The following is a 22,574-nucleotide window of genomic DNA, read 5'->3' on the forward strand; positions in this document are numbered from 1 at the left end:
TTGCTGGCCTACAAAAGACTACATTAAATACTGTCCATGTTGAGTTTGCACATTTTCCCTGTGTCTGCGTGGGTCTCACCCCCACAAACCAAAGATGTGCAGGTAGGTGGATTGGCCACGCTAAATTGCCCCTTAATTGGAAAGAAAAATGAATTGGGTACTTTAAATTTATTTTTAAAAATCTCCGAGATGCCCAGTTTCAGGCAGGTTATACGTTTTTACCGTTCCATTCCAGAGAATAAGATGGTAGTTGACTACTGTCAAATTTGTGATTTTGTCCCTGATTTTTCATATTCTTATTTCAATTTCTCTTGAGTAGCTTTGTCCATCTTACATGGATGCAGTGCACAATGATCTGGGTCATATAACCTTTCTTTGACTGTTCTCAGCTCTGCTGTGTAATTGAACAGAGTTGATAGTGGTCTAGGCATAACCTTGCTCATTCCACTCTATTGGCACTTTGCCCTACCCTACGCATGATGGGCTTGTCAGAACATGGTACAAGATTATCTGATTTATCTTAGGACCATGTTAAAAAAATAACAAAATGTTTTCCCTCACTACGGTGATGAAATCTTTCAAAATCCAGGACAAAGACTCTAAGGAACAGAAATTTTGTTGAGGGCAATCTTTTTGTTCAAGAAAAGAGTTAAGTGAAGAAATGAACCTCGTAACATACAGACCACAGAAGAGATACTGCGAAAGCCAGCATTACTCACTAAAGGAAAAAATGACAACACTGCAGAGAGAGACAATAGCTGCTAAAACATGAGAAAGGTAAGATTACAGCTTATTTCATGCTGTTTTTAGTTCACAACTATTTTAAAGGCAGGTAAAGCCATATCTGTCTTTCTCAGCCACTGCAGTTAGAGGCAGGTCCAACGCACAGGAGGGCTCTAGAGGAGGCCCATAGCTTAATTTATATTTGAGTCTGCTTGCAGTCTTAACATAGGGAAATAACTGTCTCCTAGGAGGGGAAGGAGATATGTTATTGTAGATAGGAGCATAGAATAGAGTCACAGGAGGAAGAAAGGCCATCATGGCAAACGTTAGATATAGCAGGCCTCCAACATGCAGGAGACAGACCCATAGCACAATAGGTAGAAGCATCAGACAGATAAGCCAGAGGTGCAAGAGTGTAACAAAAGCTTATATGAGCATATATGAGTAAAAACTGCATGGAATGCCAAGCAGAAAGCATACAAGCAGCAACTTGAAATACATATACAGGGAGAATTTTGCCTGTACACATGAGCACTAGGGAGCCTCAGAAACCCGGTCCCATAGTGTCAACCCATGATTTCTTTTTAAATCAAAGACTAAACTCCTATCAGCATATCCCCAAGTGAATACAACATTTGCCACTGGTTGCCATGACCTTCATCACATACATAAGCAATACCAGGGCAAATTGGCTAGAGTTGCTTTTGGTCGTCAAGTACCATTTTGCTTTGTCGTTGCTGAGGTGCTACCTGATCTCCTCTGCTCCCCCTCCCCCCCCCCACACTCCTCATCGCTCACCACAAGCAAAAGCAATTAAGAATATTGGATTTAATGGAAGGCACACTGGCACTGGTGTCCTCTGCTCATTTCAATCTTGTTCCCTTCTGCTGTTTAATACTATAAATACTGTTTGGTGATTTCCCCCCCATGGAATCATATAACATTTATGGCACAGGAAGAGGCCACTTGGCCCACCATATCTGTGCTGTCCGAAAAACAAGCCTCCCAGCCTAATCCCACTTTCCAGTGTTTGGTCCATAGACCTGCAGGTTCCAGCAATTAAAGTGCAAATCCAGGTGCCTTTTAAATGAATTGAGGGTTTCTGCCTCTACCACCCTTTCAGAGACCCCACAACCCTCTAGGTGAAGAATGTTTTCCTCATCTCCCCTCTAACCCTTCTGCCAATTACTTTAAATCCAAGCCGCCTAGTCGCTAACCTCTCCACGAAGATAAATAGGGCCCTTCCCATCCGCTCCATCCAGGCCTCTCACAATTCTGTCCACCTCAATCTAATCTCCCCTCGGCCTACTCAGTTCCGTGAAGAAGAACCCCAGCCTCTCCAATCTTTCCTCTGCTGCATGTTTCCAGCCCTGGCAACATCTTTGTAAATCACCTCTGTCCCCTCTCTAAATGCAATTCCATCATTTCTGTAATGAGGTAACCAGAACTGCCCACAGTACTCAAGTTGTGGCCTAACAAATATTTTATTTCCAGCATAACCTACCTGCTCTTACACATTATGCCTCAGTCAATAAATGAAAAGATTTAATTTGTCTTCTTAACCACTTTATCCACCTGTCCTGCTACCTTCAAGGGTCTGTGCACATTCACTCCAAGGTCCCACACTTTCTCTGCATCTCTCAGTGTTCTCCCATTTATTGTGTAATCATTTGCCTTGTTTAACCTCTCCAAATGCATAACCTTGCACTTCTCTGGGTTGAATTCCATTTACCACCTTTCTACCTGCCTGATCAATTCATTGATATTTTCCTGCAGTCTACAGCAACCCTCACCGCTATCAACTACATGGCCAATTATTCATTTGTCTGCAAACTTCTGGATCATTTCCCCCTCTGTTGAGGTCCAAATCATTAATATGTACCACAAAAAGCACGACATTCTGTGGAACTCCACTGGAAACAGCTAATTTTTCTCGTTTAAATTGAAGGAACTAGAACAATTTCCATATCTGTCACCCAGCACCAACATGGAACAACACAGGTCAGATTACACCAGGAAGTTTCAACAAGGCGGTCAAGGAATTGCGCCATCAGCTTGCCAAAGCAGCCATCTTTCAGAAGCCCAAGTACAGGAAATGATTTTGCAGAGCTACAACAACAACAACTTCCCAGTAAAATGCAAAGAAGACAGGACAACAATGAAGCACAGATACACGGACAAATGGGATGGCAATACTGCTCTCAGACAGCAAGTAACCCCCATTTACTGCTCCCCAAGTTTTGGATCAGCACAATTTGGGATAACCGGCACTCATCAGAGTGAAGACCATGCATGTCTTTTTATATGGAAATGACATAAAGACAAAATCACTCCAGTTTAGCGTTTTCCATGCTGGGTCTGTGACACGTAATCCGCTGCACACAAGACCCATGTCCTGTGATCATCATGTATTCATGTATGCTTCCCTGAGAGTGGTCCGTTTATGTTGCCCCATGAGTTTAATGTTCTCTCCCCCCCCCCCCCCCCCCCCCCCCAAGACGAAAAGCAAATTGATAATAGTTTGTAGAAAAAACATCAACTATTTTGGAAAAGTTACTTAACAATTCTTTAAAATATATCTGCCAAAAATTGGTTTACTCAGCAATAGAAGGTGGAGTTGTTAAATCTAGGTGATGGGAAAATTTGAGCCAATTTGTACCGATTGAGAATGATTTCTTCACAGATGACCAAAACGTTGTGTGACAAACTTACAAAATAAATAAAAATGGTGATCTATGATTAAATAGTTCAATATAACCACAATGTTGCTAATATCATGAATGAGGAGATCTTTTGGGTCTAGATTCTGGGGGGATGGGGGGGGGAAGGTGCGAGTAGAATGAATGAATTAAATGGCAATGAAGCAATTGATGATAACATGGAGGCAAAAAAAAAGCAAATTTTTGGGAGCGGTCAGGCATCCAGGTACCCCTGCACACACATACACAAATACACACACGCACACACACAAGCACAAAGTCACCAACTCCCAGCATGCAGACATGCAGTCAGTAAGCACCCTAGCCAGCCATGGAGGTAGTATCCCAGCGAAAGAGGCAATGCCTCAACCATGGGTGCAAGGTCTCAATCAAGAGGGAAACGTTTCCACCACGGTGGGAACGCTCCGACCATGGAGGCATCCAGCAGAAATTGGGTTAGTTTTTGGTTTGGAAAAGGATCAGCCCATTGCAGAGTGGATATTTCCCTATGTTCACAACCAGACAAGCAGTTTACCTGAGAGACCTCTTTTTGTTTCAGCTGTCGTCAGGGCACAGAATCTTCAAGAACACATTATTTGCACAATTCTGAGGAAGTCTATTTGCCCACGTGTCACACCTGTATCGCTTACTTGTGTCCATCAAACCAAGTCCAACCAGGATTTTAAGAAGCCTAGCTCCACCTATGTAATTTCTCTGAATGCATTTGCGGCTTGTTTGGAAGCAGTTTGTCTTGTTTCTAACCTAACTGTAGACAACGTCCTCGAGAAGAGATCTGGGTCAGAAGCTTCCAGTGGGAAATAGTTCCCAAGCAATTTGACCACATCTGTTTTTGTGCCTGATTGATATAGTATCCTGTCAGGTTTTAGCACTCAGTAAAGCATCCTGTCCTGAAACTAGCTGCTCAAAGGCTCTGGTAAACAGCACAAGCAGTACTGGCACTCAAATCCACACCTAGCTGGGACTCTCAAATTTACTGGAATGCATTTAGAGAGTAAATTCTTTACTCATTTCTTTCATTTTGAAAGCTCAGTTTAATATTTAGTCTGCACTCAGTGTAAATGTTGCATCTTTGTACTGTAAAATAGAAGCCAACTGTTCACTTGAATGCATGAGGATTGCTCAAATCTATGATGGCAGTTTTGCCATGGGCGACAGGGTGGCACAGTGGTTAGCCCTGCTCTCTCACAGCTCCAGGGTCCCGAGTTCAATACCGACCTCGGTGTGGAGTTTGCACTTTCTGCCTGTGTCTGAGTTGTATTCCTCCCACAGCCCAAAGATGTGAGGTTAGGTGGATTGGCCATGCTAAATTGCCCCTTAGTATCCAAAAAGGTTAGGTGGGGTTACGGGGATAGGGTGAAGGTGTAGGCTTAAAATAGGGTGCTTTTTCCAAGGGCCGGTGCAGACTCGATGGGCCAAATGGCCTCCTTCTTTACTGTAGGGATTCTATGCTACCCTACTGACCAGTGACTGGGTCCTCCAATAATATCACAAATGTGAATAACTGTGACATCAAGAGAGAGCTGCCTCTCAAACCATTTTAAAGTTATATATATTTTAAATTTGGAATAAGTCAATTTTCTAAATAAAAAGCTTGATTTACTTTTGATTTGATTTTAAAAAGGATGTATTACCATTTGTGATTCATGTACCTGTCTGTTTATCAGTTGCCCTGCCCATCTTAAAGGTGCCCTGGTGGTACTGTGCCAGATCTCACCCCTCAGAGCATTTTAAACTCAGAAGAGGCAGCAGCACTTCACACAAATATCTGAAAAGGACGGAGTTAATTTGCCTTTAGTTTCAAATTTGCAGAATCTGGCTTGCTCTCAGTCAGAAACCACGGAATGGCTGCGAATCTAAATGGATGTCAAGAAAACGTTGAAAGCCTCTCATGAGTAGATCAGACTTTACAATCTGATTCTGCAGAGTGCTCGCACCATGTTCTTTTCTAAAAACAAAATTCCAATTGAGGGGCAATTTAGAGTGGCCAGTCCATCTATCCTGCACATCTTTGGGTTGTGGGGGGTGAGACCCACGCAGACACAGGGAGAATTTGCAATCTCCACACTGACAGTGACCCGGGGTCCGAACCCAGGTCCTCGGCACCGTGAAGCAGCAGTGCTAACCACAGCATCACCGTGCCACCCTTTCTCACTCCATGTTCAATGTTTTAGTTGGATTGTTAGAGCATATTATGCACAAACCTGAAACACCGTTTAAAAGTGGTGGATTATCCAAACAAAGGCTAAAACTCAAATGCTCCATTATTAATTCTTTGGTGTTCTAACTCATTTGACTGGAATTAGAATGATCCGTGATTATTGTTCCAAAATAATTTACTAAGAATTTTTTTAAAATTACAAATATTCAGAAAGTAATGTGGCAATGCCATTAATGCACAATATAGAAGAATATTTCTGTGGTCATTTTAAGAGCTCACTTTGATAATTACTTCCCTGTTCAGTATCCTCTCTTGAGCTCCTCCTGCTCTATCCCAACCATGAAGCAAGTGTTGAGGAGATGCACCTGTCAGAGGGAAGTGCTAACGTGACACTCAAACAACTGTAGTTTACAACCACAGTACATGAACTAATACCAGTTTGAGGTTCGCAATATGGGCAACCGCCAATTGCTGACGATAATCAATGTTTTTTCCATAGGTGGGAGTTCTTTAGTGAACAAACGTTAACCAGCAGGTCAGATCTCAATGAAGTCGAAATGTAAAGTTAGATTTGATGGTCCCAAAACTAGCCATTCTATCCCAAACCCTCCTCCAGAAAGTTGCAAAGGAATAAATCAGATCTGCTGGATCCTGAAAATGTGAATCCCCCTGTTCTTTCCCACCTCCATTCGCTCCCTGACCACCTGTGCCATGATTTCAAATTCCCACTCTAAGCTCCTGCATGACCTTGCAAACCTCTCTGGCTCTCCACCCCATCGCAAACCTTTAACTTTCCAGCTCTGACTGACAAGAGCCCCCCTCCCTCCATTACTGGTGGTAAAGTCAAGAAGGCAGCTCACCACCACCTTCTCAAGATCAATTAGGAATGCGTAATAAAATACTTAGCTAATTGCCTCTCCTACTGCCTTCCCAGTGTCTATTCCTTGCCTGTATAAACGCAAGTGCCTTTTAAAATAAAGGACTTCTACATAAAATAAACCATCTCATGTATAGATACTTACACGCATACAAATGTTTGGTCAGTCCACCATTATGCCAAACAGGGCAGTTACTTTACTTTAATGTTTGTGCACATTGCTCAATAATACAGTTCTAATACATTTTAAAGCGACAGTACCTCTTCTTGTTGGCCTACTTAAATCAAGTCTCACATCGATCAGTTTATATCGAAATATCCCAAGATTCTAGATTTAAAGCCACCACTTGGGTTTCATTTATCAAATGGGACAAACAAAGTCAATCCAAGCCTCACTGGCCACAATAGTTACTATAGAAAGCTGCAATTAATTAAAAATCAGTGGGGAATACCTGGAGATGCTCCAGAGTTCTGGCATTAAGGGATCATCAGCATTACTGATCTGTCACTTGGGGTCATGGAACAGTAAAAGTAAACTAGAATTGAACAATCAACCAAGTTCTTACTGAAACAGTAATACTTGCCAGCATTGCTTCATCTCCATTCAGGGCACGGTGCTGATTTGCTTTGGGAAATGGAACAATGCAGTGGTTGCAAAACGAAGGAAAGGTTGGGGCAAATGTGAGAATCTCAGATTCCCTGATGGGGAGAGGATGAAGATGGAGTTTAATTTCTCATTTTAGGATATTGCAACATCGACCTTCTTTGTACCCAGTATTGACAAAGGGTAGAGATTTTGATTAGCGACACTTGTCGTGGGTGGCACGGTGACACAGTGATTAGCACTGCTGCCTCACAGCGCCAGAGCCCCGCCACAGACAGGGTTCACTGTCTGTGCGGAGTCTGCACGCTCTCCCCGTGTCTGCGTGGGTTTCTTCCGGGTGCTCCGGAGTTTCCTCCTACAATCCAAAGATGTGCGGGATAGGTGGATTGGCCATGCTAAATTGCCCCTTAGTGTCCAGGGATGTGAAGGTTAGGTTATGGGGTTACAGGGATAGGGCGGGTTGGACGGGGGAGTGTAAATGGCTCATTCGAAGGGTCGGTGCAGACTCGATGGGCCAAATGGCCTCCTTCTGCACTGTAGGCATTCTGCGGTATTGACTGGGAGCAGTGATCTGGTTTGAACCACATTTAAAAATAAATCACACTGCACTCTCTAACAAGTCCGAACATTGTCTTTACCGAGAATCTGCCACCTGGAATTTCTTTTTTTTAAATTTAGAGTACCCAATTAATTTGTTTTTCCAATTAAGGGGCAATTTAGCATGGCCAATCCACCTAGCCTGCACATCTTTGTGTTGTGGGGGTGAGACCCATGCAGACACAAGGGAATGTGCAAACTCCACATAGACAGTGACCCGGGGCCAGGATCGAACCTGGGTCCTCAGTGCCATGAGGCAGCACTGCGCCACCTGGAGTTTCTAATTTCAGTCAATCAATATATCTGTCGCGGATTTAACCTCTCAGTAATTGGGATACAAACCAGCCCTCAACTCAGGTACTGTCTCTTTAATGCAGCTGTTAAAGAAATTAAGCTGGTGAAGAGACGGATTCCAAATATTGGGATTGGGATTCGTAATGAGAATCTAGTACTAGATCTATCCGGAGTAGAAAGAGACTGGAAGAGGATCTATTGGTCTTTTTTAAACGTTGACTTTTTTTTATTTCAGAGAAAAGAAAAAGTGCTGGTATATACAGGGAGACAGCAAACCAAAGCAGCCAAGCACAGAATACAGGAACCAAATAACCACACCCTGCCTTTCATCAAACAATTTCACTGAGCCAGGACCCAAACTTTATATACTGTGTTACCCATCTCCAACCTACGCGTCTATTCAGTTCAAATCATTCACAAACTATCATATTAACAGGCCACGGTCATACAGGACCAACAGGGCCATTGGGAAATTGCAGATACAGCTCAGACCCCAGTGCCATTTACAGAAAGTCCCAAAACCCTGCCACAAGGCAGGACCCTTTTTTAAAACAATCCAATATAACACATCTCACTTATATTTTGCAGCTCAACAGATTAAATGGGGTCATTTTTTTCTCTCAGAACATGGAGGTCCCTACTTTACTTTTTTCTTTGTGAGGTATTGTTTCCTTCCCCCACGTTGCAATCAAACCAGGGCAAATGAAAAACTGAACTGTGACCCTCACCTTTACAGACCAGGAATGGGTCAATTGCTGCCTTAACTCATTTCAGCTAGGTGGGGGGTGCTACCATTTGCCATTGTGTCAATGGAGAGTAGAGGAGTGAAATGTGTGGGGAAAACTACAATTAGGTTTCCCTCTCCGGAGGGTGGCACGGTGGCGCAGTGGTTAGCACTGCTGCCTCACACCGCCGAGGACCCGGGTTCATTCCCGGCCCTTGATTACTGTTTAGTGATCCAAGCTGCAAGGTGCAGGGATGTGGGTGTCAGGAGAGAGCTGTACGTCTCGATGGCAATCACTGTTGAGACTCAGCCCTGACTAGGGCGGCACGGTAGCACAGTGGTTTGCACTGTTGCTTCACAGCTCCAGGGTCCCAGGTTCGATTCCTGGCTTGGGTCACTGTCTGTGTGGAGTCTGCACGCTCTCCCTGTGTCTGCGTGGATTTCCTCCGGGTGCTCCGGTTTCCTCTCTCAGTCCCGAAAGACGTGCTGTTAGGTAATTTGGACATTCTGAATTCTCCCTCTGTGTACCCGAACAGGCGCCGGAATGTGGCGACTAGGGGCTTTTCACAGTAACTTCACTGCAGTGTTAATGTAAGCCTACTTGTAACAATAAAGATTATTATTATATCATTTGGAAAAGTATTATGTACACAAGGGGAAGTGGACCACAGCACAAGTCAGCACCTTCAGTGGAGAAGTGGAGAAAGTAGGGGCAGAGTGGAAATATTTTGCGTGCTGAATCCAGAATTTTCTTTGTAAAATTGCAGTGAGATGTGTTATAAATTTCAGATGCCGTCTTTACTCAAATCTCTCGATCCCAGTTTTGTCATTTACCTTCAGCTCAATCTAGCTAAATTTTATATATTGTCTCCAAATGTTAAATGATGAGATACTTGCAATTTCCCCACTTTTGAAGGAATGCTCACACAATACAATTATTGAAGAATAGTTTTACCTGATCTGGTTATTGAACTAACTTTAAAAAGATGTTTGGGTAATCATAATATACATTCATCTAAATTCAAAACAAATCGCCCCTCACCTTTACCGTCCAAAAGAAAAACCTTTCAGGAAATGGGGATTTGGATGAAGTTGTCTCTTTGCATTATTTGTCTCTGCCTTTACTGAACTTGTCAGGAGACACAACTCTTGTTGTGTCCTGATTGCACTGGACATTGGCCTGACGTAATGGGATTCAGTGCCAATCATTACGCTTGGCTCCCCATTTCCCTCTCTTCATGCCTCAATTTTAAAAATAATTGTTGCAGGATATGAAGCCAATCAGAAATAGAGACTGAAAGCTAAACTTCCTCCCATGCTGGGCTGCTTTGTTATAGAAGCGAAGCAATAACAGACCAACTATTTAAACAGAATATTACAGGAACCCTGCTCATCTTCTAAAAGGATTTGGACTATCTGGTGGGAATGAAGTTGTGAAAGGAGTGTGCAACAGTGGAAGGCCAACAGTTGTACCTGAAATTATTGGGTATGTAATCAATCAAATATTATTGATGCTTATATCCTTTCAGGCTTAGATAGGGAAAGGGATTGGGGTGAAGATTTATGACGGTGATGATCACCAGCTATAAATAAGAACAGGGATTTATCAAAGATGTTTGCCATTTCGAGAAAATGTTTAGCAATCTCTGGGTAGCTATCTGTGATCTGGTAAGGCACACTACTACATCTCATTAGAAGCATGTAAGAACGTATGTGTCCCAGAAAATCATTCCCATTTTCTTCAAATCCTTCACCTCCCCGAAGATTCATCGTCTGACCTACTGTCAGGTTCAACTGTGTCATGTAAGCATTCCCCCAGGGCCAGACAGTACCTACCATTTTGACTTCTATCATTGAGACCGCAACAGTCCTTCCAAACTGCACCCTTTCTCAAACACAAGGAAGCTCACAGTCTATCAACTCTCTAAAGATTTCTTTGAAAGGAATTCAGAGATACAGAAGCTGACGCTTTATACAGAAACAGGACTTTTAGCATTTTATTGGCAGAGAAACCTTCATACATGGAGAAGTACTGTGCTGCGAGGAGCACTACAATACAACAGAGGAGGGATGTAATGCTAAGCACTTTCTTTAACTTGTTTTAAGAAGATTTGATGTTCTCACACTATTTTTATAGCCACTATTACAGTAATCAGCTCTTTTTCTTTATTTAGTAATTCTATCTTCAAGTGTCTTATTACACGTGGGCAGTTTAACCTTTAATATTAAGGATCTGTGCAGACAGACCATGATGCCATTTGCGTAATTTGGTAAAGCGTGGACCTTTTACTTCATGTTCAAACTTTTCCCTGTGGCATAGAGAAAGAAAGAGAGAGGAGGAGAAGTGTAAGGGATTAGGGAATATGGCCTCCACCCTCCTGACCTTATGTATAACACACAAATCAACTAATATATTATACAAATGACAAGACCTAAGAAATCCACCCCCAGTTGATCCATTTCTGCAACAACAAAGACAGGAAGATGTTTTGCACATTGGTTTCTGAACCAGTAAGACCCTTAACATGGTAACCCTTGGGAAAATCATTTGAGTAGCAATTTGTTATAACACTATTGTGGTCCATAAACTCCAACAAGCCCATTGTGTATTTAGAGAATGATCCTAGTAACTGTTGGCACATACCCACATCTATAGACCCTTCGATGTCTGTCGCAAGCAGTGCTAGATGTAGAACTGTTTGTTCAATTTCAAAATTGAATGTAATGTTCTATTGTTCTATTAAATTGTCCACTAAAGTTATCTTAATAACCCCAATTTTCTAAAATGAACTAATGCTGAGTTTATTGCAAAGTGTATTGTATTAATATGTTTGACAGTAAAATATCTGAAGTATGTGTTGAGTGGGCCAGATGACTGCTGCTGTTGCTGGAAGCCTACCTTGATCTTTTCATAGCATCCTCATCTGGATCTTGCACTAAAAACAAAAGGTGTAAATGAATGACCATGCCCAGTGAAACAAGTACCCGCCGCTTTGTACATATCCACTGGGCTCCAAGTTCAACACTGATCCTTGTTTACTGAGGGCATTTTATTAGCAGATGAAAGCTGTCCCAATTCTAAACATCTGAGGGTTCAGCGTTTATGAAGCTTAATTTCCGAGATATGTCTGATCACTCTCAAATCACAACAAATGCAAGATTTGGAAGCAATATGGAGGAGATGTCAAAGTCTGCCCAAAGACCAGTTTGGTGAACACTGTTAACAGGCAGCCTTATAGCAACACCATTCAATAATTAAAGGATAGAAAACCCTGCATCTTGGTGAGCTAGATTTGAATGCAATAGGGTAAGGGGAAATTGCCCTACCTAATTCCATCGAAGATGGATATCCATTTTGCTCTTTTGCTGGGCTGTACTGAATCGAGAATTTTTGGTGAATTTCAAAAATTTAGAACATTAATTTTTTTCGCAAATTTTGCACAGTGATGCTTTTAAAACATTCCTTTTTTTGAAAATTGGATCAGTGGTAGGGTAATTTGCTTTGAGGTCGGTTAGCTCAGTTGGCTGGGCGGCTGATTCATGAAGCAACGCGACGGCAAACAGCCGTTCACCACATTTCACCACCAAGTTCCAACAGAAACATGACCAGGAAATGAAATGAAAATTGCTTATTGTCACAAGTAGGCTTCAAATGAAGTTACTGTGAAAAGCCCCTAGTCACCACATTCCGGCGCCTGTTTGGGGAGGCTGGTACGGGAATTGAACCGTGCTGCTGGCCTGCCTCGGTCTGCTTTCAAAGCCAGCGATTTAGCCCTGTGCTAAACCAAGACTGTGAAGACGTCACAATCCTGCTTAAAAAGGAAAGAGGAGATAACTAAGATGAGAACATCTTGCTGAAAATTTCATGACCTATATTAGAATAGGTCCCTTCAATCAGATGTACAATGAAGGATTTACTCTAGCAGTTTTACATAAATTCTCCAATTATTTGGAGTTTACATCAGGTACAAAGTTTTAATCTTCAGAATGGGAGATGGATTGTTTGAACAACAGTGGCAGTAAATATTGCATTGTGCTTCTATTAACTTGGAGACCTGTGTATCACAAAATGAGAGAGAGCTGGAGAAAGGGAATAATTAAAATAATTACTTTATTAACCAGCTCTTTACTTTTATTAACCAGCTCTTTACCTTTGGGTTGGGAAAAATTACAATTCCAGAATTTTAACATAAAAACGTGCAGTATGAGCAAACCTGTAATTTTCTCCTGCTGATATGATCCCGGTGTTGTTAATTTGTTAAAACCCCTCAATACCTGCTCACCTGGGCACTCCATTCTCTGACATCTGTTTCACAGCGAGAATGGTACATCTGCTACATCATGGTTGCTAATTTAGGTGCCTGCTGGAACTGTACAGAGACTCTAACTAACAATGACTCCCATACATGCACTGCATAGATGTCATTGCTCATGGCACAGCAGAAATTAGATTGTGCCAGCTAGCGTGTCATCCCTAGTGGGAAAGCAATCCTGTTTTTTTTTTGGGGGGGGTGCTTGAACAGGGCAACTGTAGGTCAGGGTTAACCATTTTCTCCCAAAGCATAACTGTACCAGGGCGGCATGATACTTTGTACCTTGCTCCTAGATAGGTATAGTTGGTGTGAACACTCATACATCTACAAATCCAGTTTACTGAGGTGACAACTGATGACTTAAACACAACACAATAACAAAACTTTAGCAGTCAAAACTTCAGATGGCTTGTGTTTTACACTGAAGCTAGATGACAGCCAATGTAATCCCAATCCACATCCAGTCCACCTGCTACATCTAGAAACTCTTTAGAGAAATATCTACTGGTTTAAGATAATTATTTGATTTTTTTCAATTCAGACAATAAACATTTTTACAGATCTTAGGAGAAGAAAAATACCCCGCTTACTCCAGAAGACATGGTAAAATAATTGGTCCCACTGAGCAATCCCAAATAAGGTGCAGAGTAAAGCTCCCTCTACACTGCCCCTTCAAGCATCCCATGTTGGGTATGGCATGGATTTGGTCAAATTCAAAGCTCCCTCATTACTGGTAAATCAAGCACTTATAGATCAGACACAGAGTAAAGCTCCCTCTTCTCTGTCCCATCAAGCACTTCTGGGTCAGTTGCAGTAAAGTTTAAGTGCAGAGTAAAGCTCCCTTTACTCTGTCTAATATAACCTCATAGAAGCACCTCCTACTGCACTATTTCCCATAGTGAGGCTGATCATTTAGTGTGAATCACAGGTCACTTCATCTTGTGAACCTGCTCCCAGTGAAAACCGGGGTAATACGACATCAGCTCACTTAATTTAGAACAGCAGAAAGAGAGGAGACATTCATCGCACCAGTCTGGTCTGGATTGTGGCCTCAAGTTTCACTAGTAACATGATCATTAAGTGTACCACTCCCTTCTCCTCATTTCACTTAACAGAATGAAACTTTGCTATACTTACGGTATTCTGTTCCAGTCATCTGAGCAAGGACGCGGAAAGATTTGGACTGCAAATTGGCAGCCCGGCGCGTCCACTCGTCCAGCTCCTGCTGGTGAGTCTGATGGGGCTGGTTAGTGTTACGAATGACAGCCTGGTAGACTGGAGAGGCACTGTCGACTAGAGCATCTTTAACATGTAGGTTACTGCAATAACAGAGAGAGTTTCATTTTACAATGACTCATCCTAACCCCTAACCTATCACTGCGACTCTCCACCACTGGAAACCTCAACATCTGCCAGGGCTCTGTTGTAGAAACTATTCACTTGGAGAAAGACATTTTCTAGCTCTTTGAGGAACTCAGTTTTAAGGGTGTGTAGATTCCCTGTGGTCAATCTTGAAATGTTCTCCCATTTTCCCTTTCTCAATTACAACTGACAAATACGTTGATGAGCCCTGTGCTGGTGGTCACTGAAGTAGGTCCTTGGGAGGACCACAAGAACGCCCAGCGGCCTTCCAATTAAATGCAGGCAACCTTTGTTTGCCACTTCCTCTGGGATGTAGGGGAAGGTGATTTTGCACCGACAATTGACAGTGCATGTTCCAACTCAAAACAAACTGAATATGAACAATGGAAGTCGCCATAGACCCAAAGGACCATCGGCTGCTCTCCCCTTTGAGAGTGAGTGAGAGCTGACTGGTGGTGATTTAATGTGAGGATTGTACCTCAGGCGAGGGACAAGGTGGAGAAGGCGGGCCTTTATGGTGACCTCAGCCGAAATAAGGAATTGAACCGCGCTGTTTGCCGTCGCGTTGCTTCATGAATCAGCCGCCCAGCCAACTGAGCTAACCGACCTCAAAGCAAATTACCCTACCACTGATCCAATTTTCAAAAAAAAAGGAATGTTTTAAAAGCACCACTGTGCAAAATTTGCGAAAAAAGTTAATGTTCTAAATTTTTGAAATTCACCAAAAGCTTTGGATCAGCAATCTCGAACTAACATCAAAACTGCAAATGTGTTCGTTTCAGGGCGATGTAGTTTCAGAAAAGATAGACAGGAATGAGGTCAATTACCTGGTGGCATAGATTTACGGTGATTGCTAGAAGCAGTAGAGAGGACATGAGTAAAACCTTCTTCACCCAGAGGGTGGTGGGTGTTTGGGTTTTGCTGCCTGGTTTGGTGGTGGAGACAGAAATTTTAACTCGTTTAAAAGTTATCTGGATCTGCACCTAAGGTGCTGAAACCTGCAAGGCTAAGGACCGGGTGCTGGAAAATGGGATTAGTGGGATTAGCTCCAGCTTGGTTCTGAGGCCCTTGCCATTTGTGCTGTACATTAATGATTTTGGACTTAAATGTAGGGGGTATGATAAGGAAGTTCGCAGATGACATGAAAATTGGTAGGGTGGTAAATAATGAGGAGGTTGGCTTTAGACTGCAGGTGGATATCAATGGACTGGCCAGGTGGGTAGAGCAGTGGGAAATACAACCTGTAAAAGTGTGAGGTAATACATTTTGGAGGGCTAACAAGGTGAATGATTACGCCATGAATGGTAGGACCCTGGAAAGTACTGAGGATCAGAGGGACATTGGGGTGTACATCCACAGATCCTTGAAGATGACAGGACAGGTAGATAAGGTGATTAGGAAGGCATATGGGAAACTTGCCTTTCTTAGTCGAAGCACAGAATAGAAGAGCAGGGAGGTCATGCTGGAACTGTACAAAACGCGAGCTAGTCCGCAACTGGAGTACTGTGTGCAGCTCTGGTCACCACATTATAAGAAGGATGTGCTTGTACTGCAGAGGGTGCAGAGGAGATTTACCAGGATGCTGCCTGGGCTGGAGGCTCTGAGCAATGAAAGATTGGATAGGCTGCGGCCGTTTTGCTTGGAGCAGCGAAGGTTGAGGGGGGACCTGATAGAGGTGTATAAGATTATGAAGGATAGGGTGGATAGGAAGGCACTTTTTCCATTAATGGAGGGGTCAATAACCGTGTGGGGGGGGGATAGAATAAAGTTAAGAATTAGAAAGCTAAGACGGGAGTTGAATCAAGAGGGTGGTGGGAGTCTGGAACTCGCTGCCTGAAAGGACGGTTGAGTCAGAAACTCTTGTAACGTTTACGAAGAATTTAGACATTCACTTGCGCTGTGGGCTGTGGGCCAAGCACTGGAAAATGGGATTAGTGTCGTCAGATCTTTGTTGACCAGCATAGACACAATGGGCTGAATGGCTTCTTTGTGTAATGTAACTTTTCTATGGTTCCAAGAGTTGAGAATGGGATTAAACAAGTCAAATAGGAGCAAAAGAAAACTCAGTTCAGGTTTAAGGTGGATTTCATGCATACTCCATCCTCTTGATATTGATTTCAAGACAAAAAACTCTCGCTGGTGTGCCAATTAATATCGAGCAAGAGCCACTGGTCTATGTTGAGTTGGTTGTAGCTCTTAAACAGGGAAAGAGAAAATCTTCTCTCCCCAATAATGTTGTACACCAAACATTCTTAAGTATATATGTGATTCCCTGGGAGACATTCCAATTGTTCTCTCAAAAATGTATATATTCTTCACTTTCAAAAAGTAGGAAACATTCAGTTTTCTTTTCCATTCTCTACACTTTGTATATGCATTAGTTTAAAATCCCACAACCGCGGTGGTGCCATTCAATTACTTCAATGACTGGTGAACACCCTCGCTTCACACACCTGGTGCACAGAGTCAAGTCCCAGTGGCAGCCAACTGGTAAATGGGCAGAGTCTCTTATGGGCAGGCGGAGTGGACGGACTGGAGTTAAATAAAGTTAAAGGGAGGGGAAACAAAACTAAAGTGCACCCTTTGGTTTAATGCAGAATGGTGCTTGCAGAGGAGTGAGTTGGATATCTTACCCAACTCGCCAAGATGACAGAGGATTGGAGAACATGGGGGAAGAAAGAAAAGTATGCCAGGGACCACGTAGGATGAACAATTATGGACTATGATGAGCTAACTTTACATGGAATCAATCTTTAATTCTTTTAGTTAGGTACTCACCTCCATATATCATTCTGGGTCACCTTTTGGGTCTGTTCCAGATTGGGGCCCATCAGCTGGTTGTTGGCGGCTCTAAAGACAAATGCTAGCAAAATGGCCACATAGATTGCCTTTGGATGCTCAGGGATAACATGCCTCTTCACCCTGCTCCTTCCTCAAGAGCCAATGAGCAGGGACAACAGCAAGGTGAGCAACTAACACATCAGGCACAGAGCCCAGAAACTGTGCAGTTCAGACCAACCATTGCAGCCATGTTTTTAATGCTTCCCATTTCCTGAAAAGGCTGGGATCCATCAGATGTAGGACTGGAAAGAGGCTGTCTGGCCCCTCATATTGCTGAGCCATTCAATAAAATCATGACCGATCTTCTATCTCAACTCTCCTGCCATTTTCTTGATTCCCTCAGTGTGCCAGAAATGGATAGGGTGTAGTCATGATGCAGCCCTGTGGTGTGTTCATCCAGATGTTCAGGAACATCCATTTGGTTGCTGAAGGAAAATACCCCACTGGCAGCGAAGCTTCCATCCCTCAGGCTCTCACCTCAGGGATTAAGAGTTTGGATTCCAGCCTCAGCTGCTGTTCGGATTTGCTCGTCCTCCATAATGGAGTGTCGTTCACCTATATCTTGACCTTGATCATACGTGAGCAAGTGGGGCTCCTAAACTGAATCAAGCCTAGATACTTTGTACCTGGGAAGGGAAATTGTTCTGCATGATAAACATCTCAGGCACGTGGAAGCCATCTAAATCAAATAGAGAGTGTATAGTAATGATACAACTTTTTCTAACGTACACTAAGTTTTGAAACTCAAAATAGACTGCAAAGCTGATTGGACCAATCGGCAGTAAAGAGCATGGTGAACTATTACAAATAGCTGCCAGCCTGTTTTTTTAGGCCAAAGGACATTAATAACCTTTCCAAAAAGCTGGGACATTGAAGTAAAGCATCAAGATACTGAAAATTAAACCCAATCAGAACTGTACAGTCACTAAGCAGCTGGGAACCAGGACTGAAGTACTAGATGAAGTTCCAAAATAGCAAATAAAATTGGGCTCCATTGTGTGCCAGTACAATTGTCAGTCAATGCAACCTTAATGTACACGCCCAGTTGAGCATTTCGTAGCATTCAACAGTCAGTAATGGACAGAAAAGAAGAATTTCTGTCAATGATGCGGTTAAAGGAATGACTGCATCTCAGGTAAATTCTCAGTGAAGCATTATTGACGTTGTGTAATATGCGACCCTAGCAAGAACAGGCTACACGTTTTAAATCTACGGAGGCATCCCTCAAACATCTCAATTTATCTCCAAAACTCATACCCAGTTCACCTTTAGAGACTGAACCACAGACAGATAGCTTTGCCCTTTACTGACCAGCCCAGGCCCTTAAGGGCGTATAAGAAATAGACACCAGCTAACTGTCAGTGACTTACTCAGTACGCCCAACTAGTATGCTTTTTATTCTGAAGATTCACTCACTGTCATTTCACTTTTACCTCAAGTCTCAGTTCTCTGCCATAATCCTGGTACGTAAAGAAAGCTACTGGCAACATCCTACTGTTGTCACTTCTGGTCTACGGAGGCTTCAGTATGTGGCTTCCACTGGAAGGCCAAGGGCCCCAAGAGAGAAGAGCTCCAATCTCTTGCATGCAAATTTATTCTAAAACCATTCAGCCCAATTGTTTGACAACATCACTATGAAGCCCTGTCATTAACTCCCACCATGAGAAAGCCAGTGGCTACGGTATATTGCAGACAACTTTGCAATTGGTTTTACTTGAATCACGATGCATATTTTGGAGAAATAGTTAACTTCTATTGAACCAATGTCAGTGGAATTACTGTGCATTAATAGAACATCACACTCTTTCCAGAATAAGTAGGCAACAGACTAATTTGGACAGGACATTCTTTTATGATTGGGTAGGGCAGCCTGGTCTCAAATTTTCAGCCTCTAGCCATCTTACAACCAACCACCATAACCCATTGTCCCTGGAGATAACATTACAGAATTCCAGTGATATTTTGATGCATTTTAAACATGTGTCCCTCTGACCCATCCTTCTTGACTTTTTGATAACACGCTTTTATTTGCAAAGATCAAACTAAAAGCACAGGTGTCCGGCAATTGCTAACTTACTGTTTCTTGTGGGCTACACTCAGTACTGTGATGTTTGTTCCCCCTCAGGTACAAACTCTCACGACTGTTATTGGTTTCACAAAACGTTTCCACAGAACAGACTCCAATCTTTTACTCAAGACATTCCTGATTAAAGTCCATTCCAAAGCATCAGAGCAATTATAATGTATACAAAAGTTAATTTTGGCACAAGGTGGTTCTAAACCATGACACCAAACACTGACCATGGTAGTTAGCTCAGGTTAGAAAATGTAAAAAAATCAAATGAATTTCTGGCTGAGATAGTGAGTCAATATTCCAGGGACAACCTAACAGGCTAGCTCAACGATTTTAATATATGAGTATATATTATATATAAGTATATATTACACACTCAATTCAGCATTCCATGCAGTTTTGTGGGAACTGGAGGGGCAGACATCAGCATTTTGGGTTTACACTGATTTTTACCAAATTGCAGCGTGTAATATTTTCATACACCATAATGTTTCTAGACAATATTGGAACGCATTCATGGGTGTGTTGAAGGAATGAATTAGGAATAAAGGACATTTTTTTTAACGGGAAAAGAACACTTGGTCAAAAAAAGACACCAAGTTGTCTTTAAGCTGGAATTCACCTTTGCCACCAAATCTCTCGAAATACATTAGACCTCTCTGGCCTTCATACCCCTGGTAGCTTCTCCCAGTAGTTTAGTATTATGTGTGAAACAGATTGGTCAGACTTCAGTGTTTATCTTTAAAAGATTTCCAATTTTGAAATCCGCATCACTGGCATCCAAATACCGTGATCAACGTTCACTCTCTTCCGATGAAGTGCATATCCAATTTCCCTAACATTTCCTGATGGTTTAAATTCCTGAGAACAATCATTGGAATCTTTCCTATGGTATGCAAGAAAGATCCAGATGCCATCCAACAATCCTGTTCTTCTTTGGGTTGATCTAAACCCATCTTCTCATATTGCTGGTGTCGTTATTCTACCATTGTACAAACAGAATCCAATACCGTCTTTGCCTGATTTACTGTAGCAGGACAATGCGCTGATCCTGTTTACAATAATAACAAAAATTCACTTTTCTAATTAACATGTTGCAAAACTGTCCCATTAAACCCATATTCTCAATTCAGGTTGGTTAAATCTTTTTCAATCTGATCTGATTGCAAAGTGAAAACAATGTCTATAGAAGGAACAATTCCGAAACAATACCTAGATGAAGCACCCATCTGTAGGTGAAACAATTAATTGATAATTTGTCCCATTTTGAGGGCTCAGGTAAATACATAAAAGAGCCACCTGCAGGCACATTATCAGATAACTAACCAGAGGTTGGCTTTAGATAGCAGCAAAACGAACAGGCACAGACAGACTGATCTGCACCCCCCTGCCCTCCATGCCAACATTAAGCTGACTTTAATGAAGGTGCCAGAAGAACTTTGCAGTTAAGTCACATTTCAAACTCTGAGAATGTGGACTTATGCACGAAAGCTGCTACCCTCTTCCAGTCCATCAGATTGGCCCTCAACTGACAGAATTATCAATTCCTAATCTACCGGCCTATTTAAACACTTCATGCGCTCCCACTCTACAGGGCAAGTTTCCAAGTTACGAGGCGGTTGAGCCGGCTGCTCAGGCAGAAGACCATGAGTGGTTGGCAGCCATACCACACTACATCCCATGAAACCAAGATTCCTTGTGCCTATTCAATGACAACTACTGCGACTAGCACCAAACAACAGGCAGCACAAATTCACCTCCCGAAAAGAATTGATGCTGCCACAGATCTAACAATCAAACAGCCAACAAGTGGTCACCCTCTGAATTTATTTGCCGTTGATGGGGGCAAGGAAGATGAAATGCTTCAACAAAGTATTTCCAGATTTTGTTTTTTTTTCTAAAAAAGTAGAAAACCAAAAATGAAGATGTCACGACACAATTTCAATGTAAAATGGCAAGGAACCAAGAAAGGGAAACTCACGCCTTCCAGGTCTGTGATTGAAATGGTGTCTCTGGCCCGTGTGAGTTTAGTACAAATTTGGTTAAGAAATGATAGTCTGGTTACGAAAGATGGACCTACTTACGCAAATGGAGGTTCAGGGCCACTGAGGGTCACATGATCAAACACACCAGGGCATTGATCATTGGTATCCGTGATTATTAGGAGATAGGTCGGTTTGATTGACAGGTAACAAAAAGTGACAATGACACGTGTGTTAGAAATGGGAATGGCGGGGGGGTGAGTGAGTAGGGTGGGTGGGGAGTGGGGATGGGGAGGGGGGGGGGGGTTGGAGAAAGAGAAGCAACACACAATTAATACAAAATACTGCTCCACCAATCAAAATTAATGAATCACAGCACTAATCCATTATTGTCAACAGTTCGAGGGGCTTCAGTGAGCCATCCAGAGGGGAAATCACAGAATTCTGAGAAGAACTTATACCACATAAAAATGTTACCATAGTGTCGACACTGTCACTGTATCATCAGACAAGGTCAGTTTCAGAAATCACCAGTGTGTGGAAACCTCCAGTGAATGTTGTATGGTCAAGTATTTTCCCACACTTCGCAAAGTTGAACTCTAATGTAGAATCTTTTAAATGACAAAACCTGTGCTCATGGTGAAATGGTGGATCAGCTTTTGTACCTAACCTTAGTGACATTGAGCCCTCCCAGGTCAATATAATGTGTTAAAGACGGAGGGTAAAACTCCCTCTGTCATGACTCATTTCCTGCCACCATTTTGATTCTTCCTCCTCGAGCAAGGGCCAATCATGTGGCTCCAACTAACATTGTTAAATTCCCATCTAATAATACAGAACTGTGGCTTGCTCTGGATCCTTGAGTGCTAGGAATGGAGTCAACATTGGGCAAACTAATTTCACCGAGGACCGGCAGCAAGAGGACTCTTTCATTTCCTTGTCCAAATTGGACCAAGACCCTAGCAGTGAATCCACTCCAATTAATGTAAACTAAGACCTGGAGTGTCTGTCGATAGCCCCAAATACAAACAGTTTAGGGATCTTGGGCTAGGAAGACAACAGCGTCCTTTCCAAGATAGCTGCCGGAATGAGTTACAAATGTAAATAGGCAGACGCTGGCTTCACCAGGCTCTCTCTCAAAGAGAGATTTCAACCATTGATGGTTTGATTTGTACTTGTGGTGGCAAACACACTAGCCGTTTATGAAATAAATGTGCCAACAACATGGAGTCTTTCAAAACAAACTGAAGCCCAGATGTAAACAATAGCATTTGATGATCTTCATTAAAATCTAATTCATGGCAT

General features: G+C 42.5%; 1 protein-coding gene across 1 annotated transcript in view; it reads right to left on the reverse strand.

Annotated features, from left to right (window-relative positions):
• The window catches only part of ldb3a (LIM domain binding 3a), a 214,160-nt gene that overhangs the window by 70,793 nt on the left and 120,793 nt on the right, over nt 1-22,574 (reverse strand). The window contains exons 9-11 of the mRNA XM_072491352.1: nt 14,148-14,329; nt 11,597-11,633; nt 10,911-11,006 (exon numbers count right to left, since the gene is read on the reverse strand). Of these exons, the coding sequence (XP_072347453.1) occupies nt 10,911-11,006; nt 11,597-11,633; nt 14,148-14,329 (315 nt within the window). The remainder of the gene's footprint in view (nt 1-10,910; nt 11,007-11,596; nt 11,634-14,147; nt 14,330-22,574) is intronic.

This window comes from Scyliorhinus torazame, chromosome 28 (assembly GCF_047496885.1).
Source record: "Scyliorhinus torazame isolate Kashiwa2021f chromosome 28, sScyTor2.1, whole genome shotgun sequence".
NCBI lineage: Eukaryota > Metazoa > Chordata > Chondrichthyes > Carcharhiniformes > Scyliorhinidae > Scyliorhinus > Scyliorhinus torazame.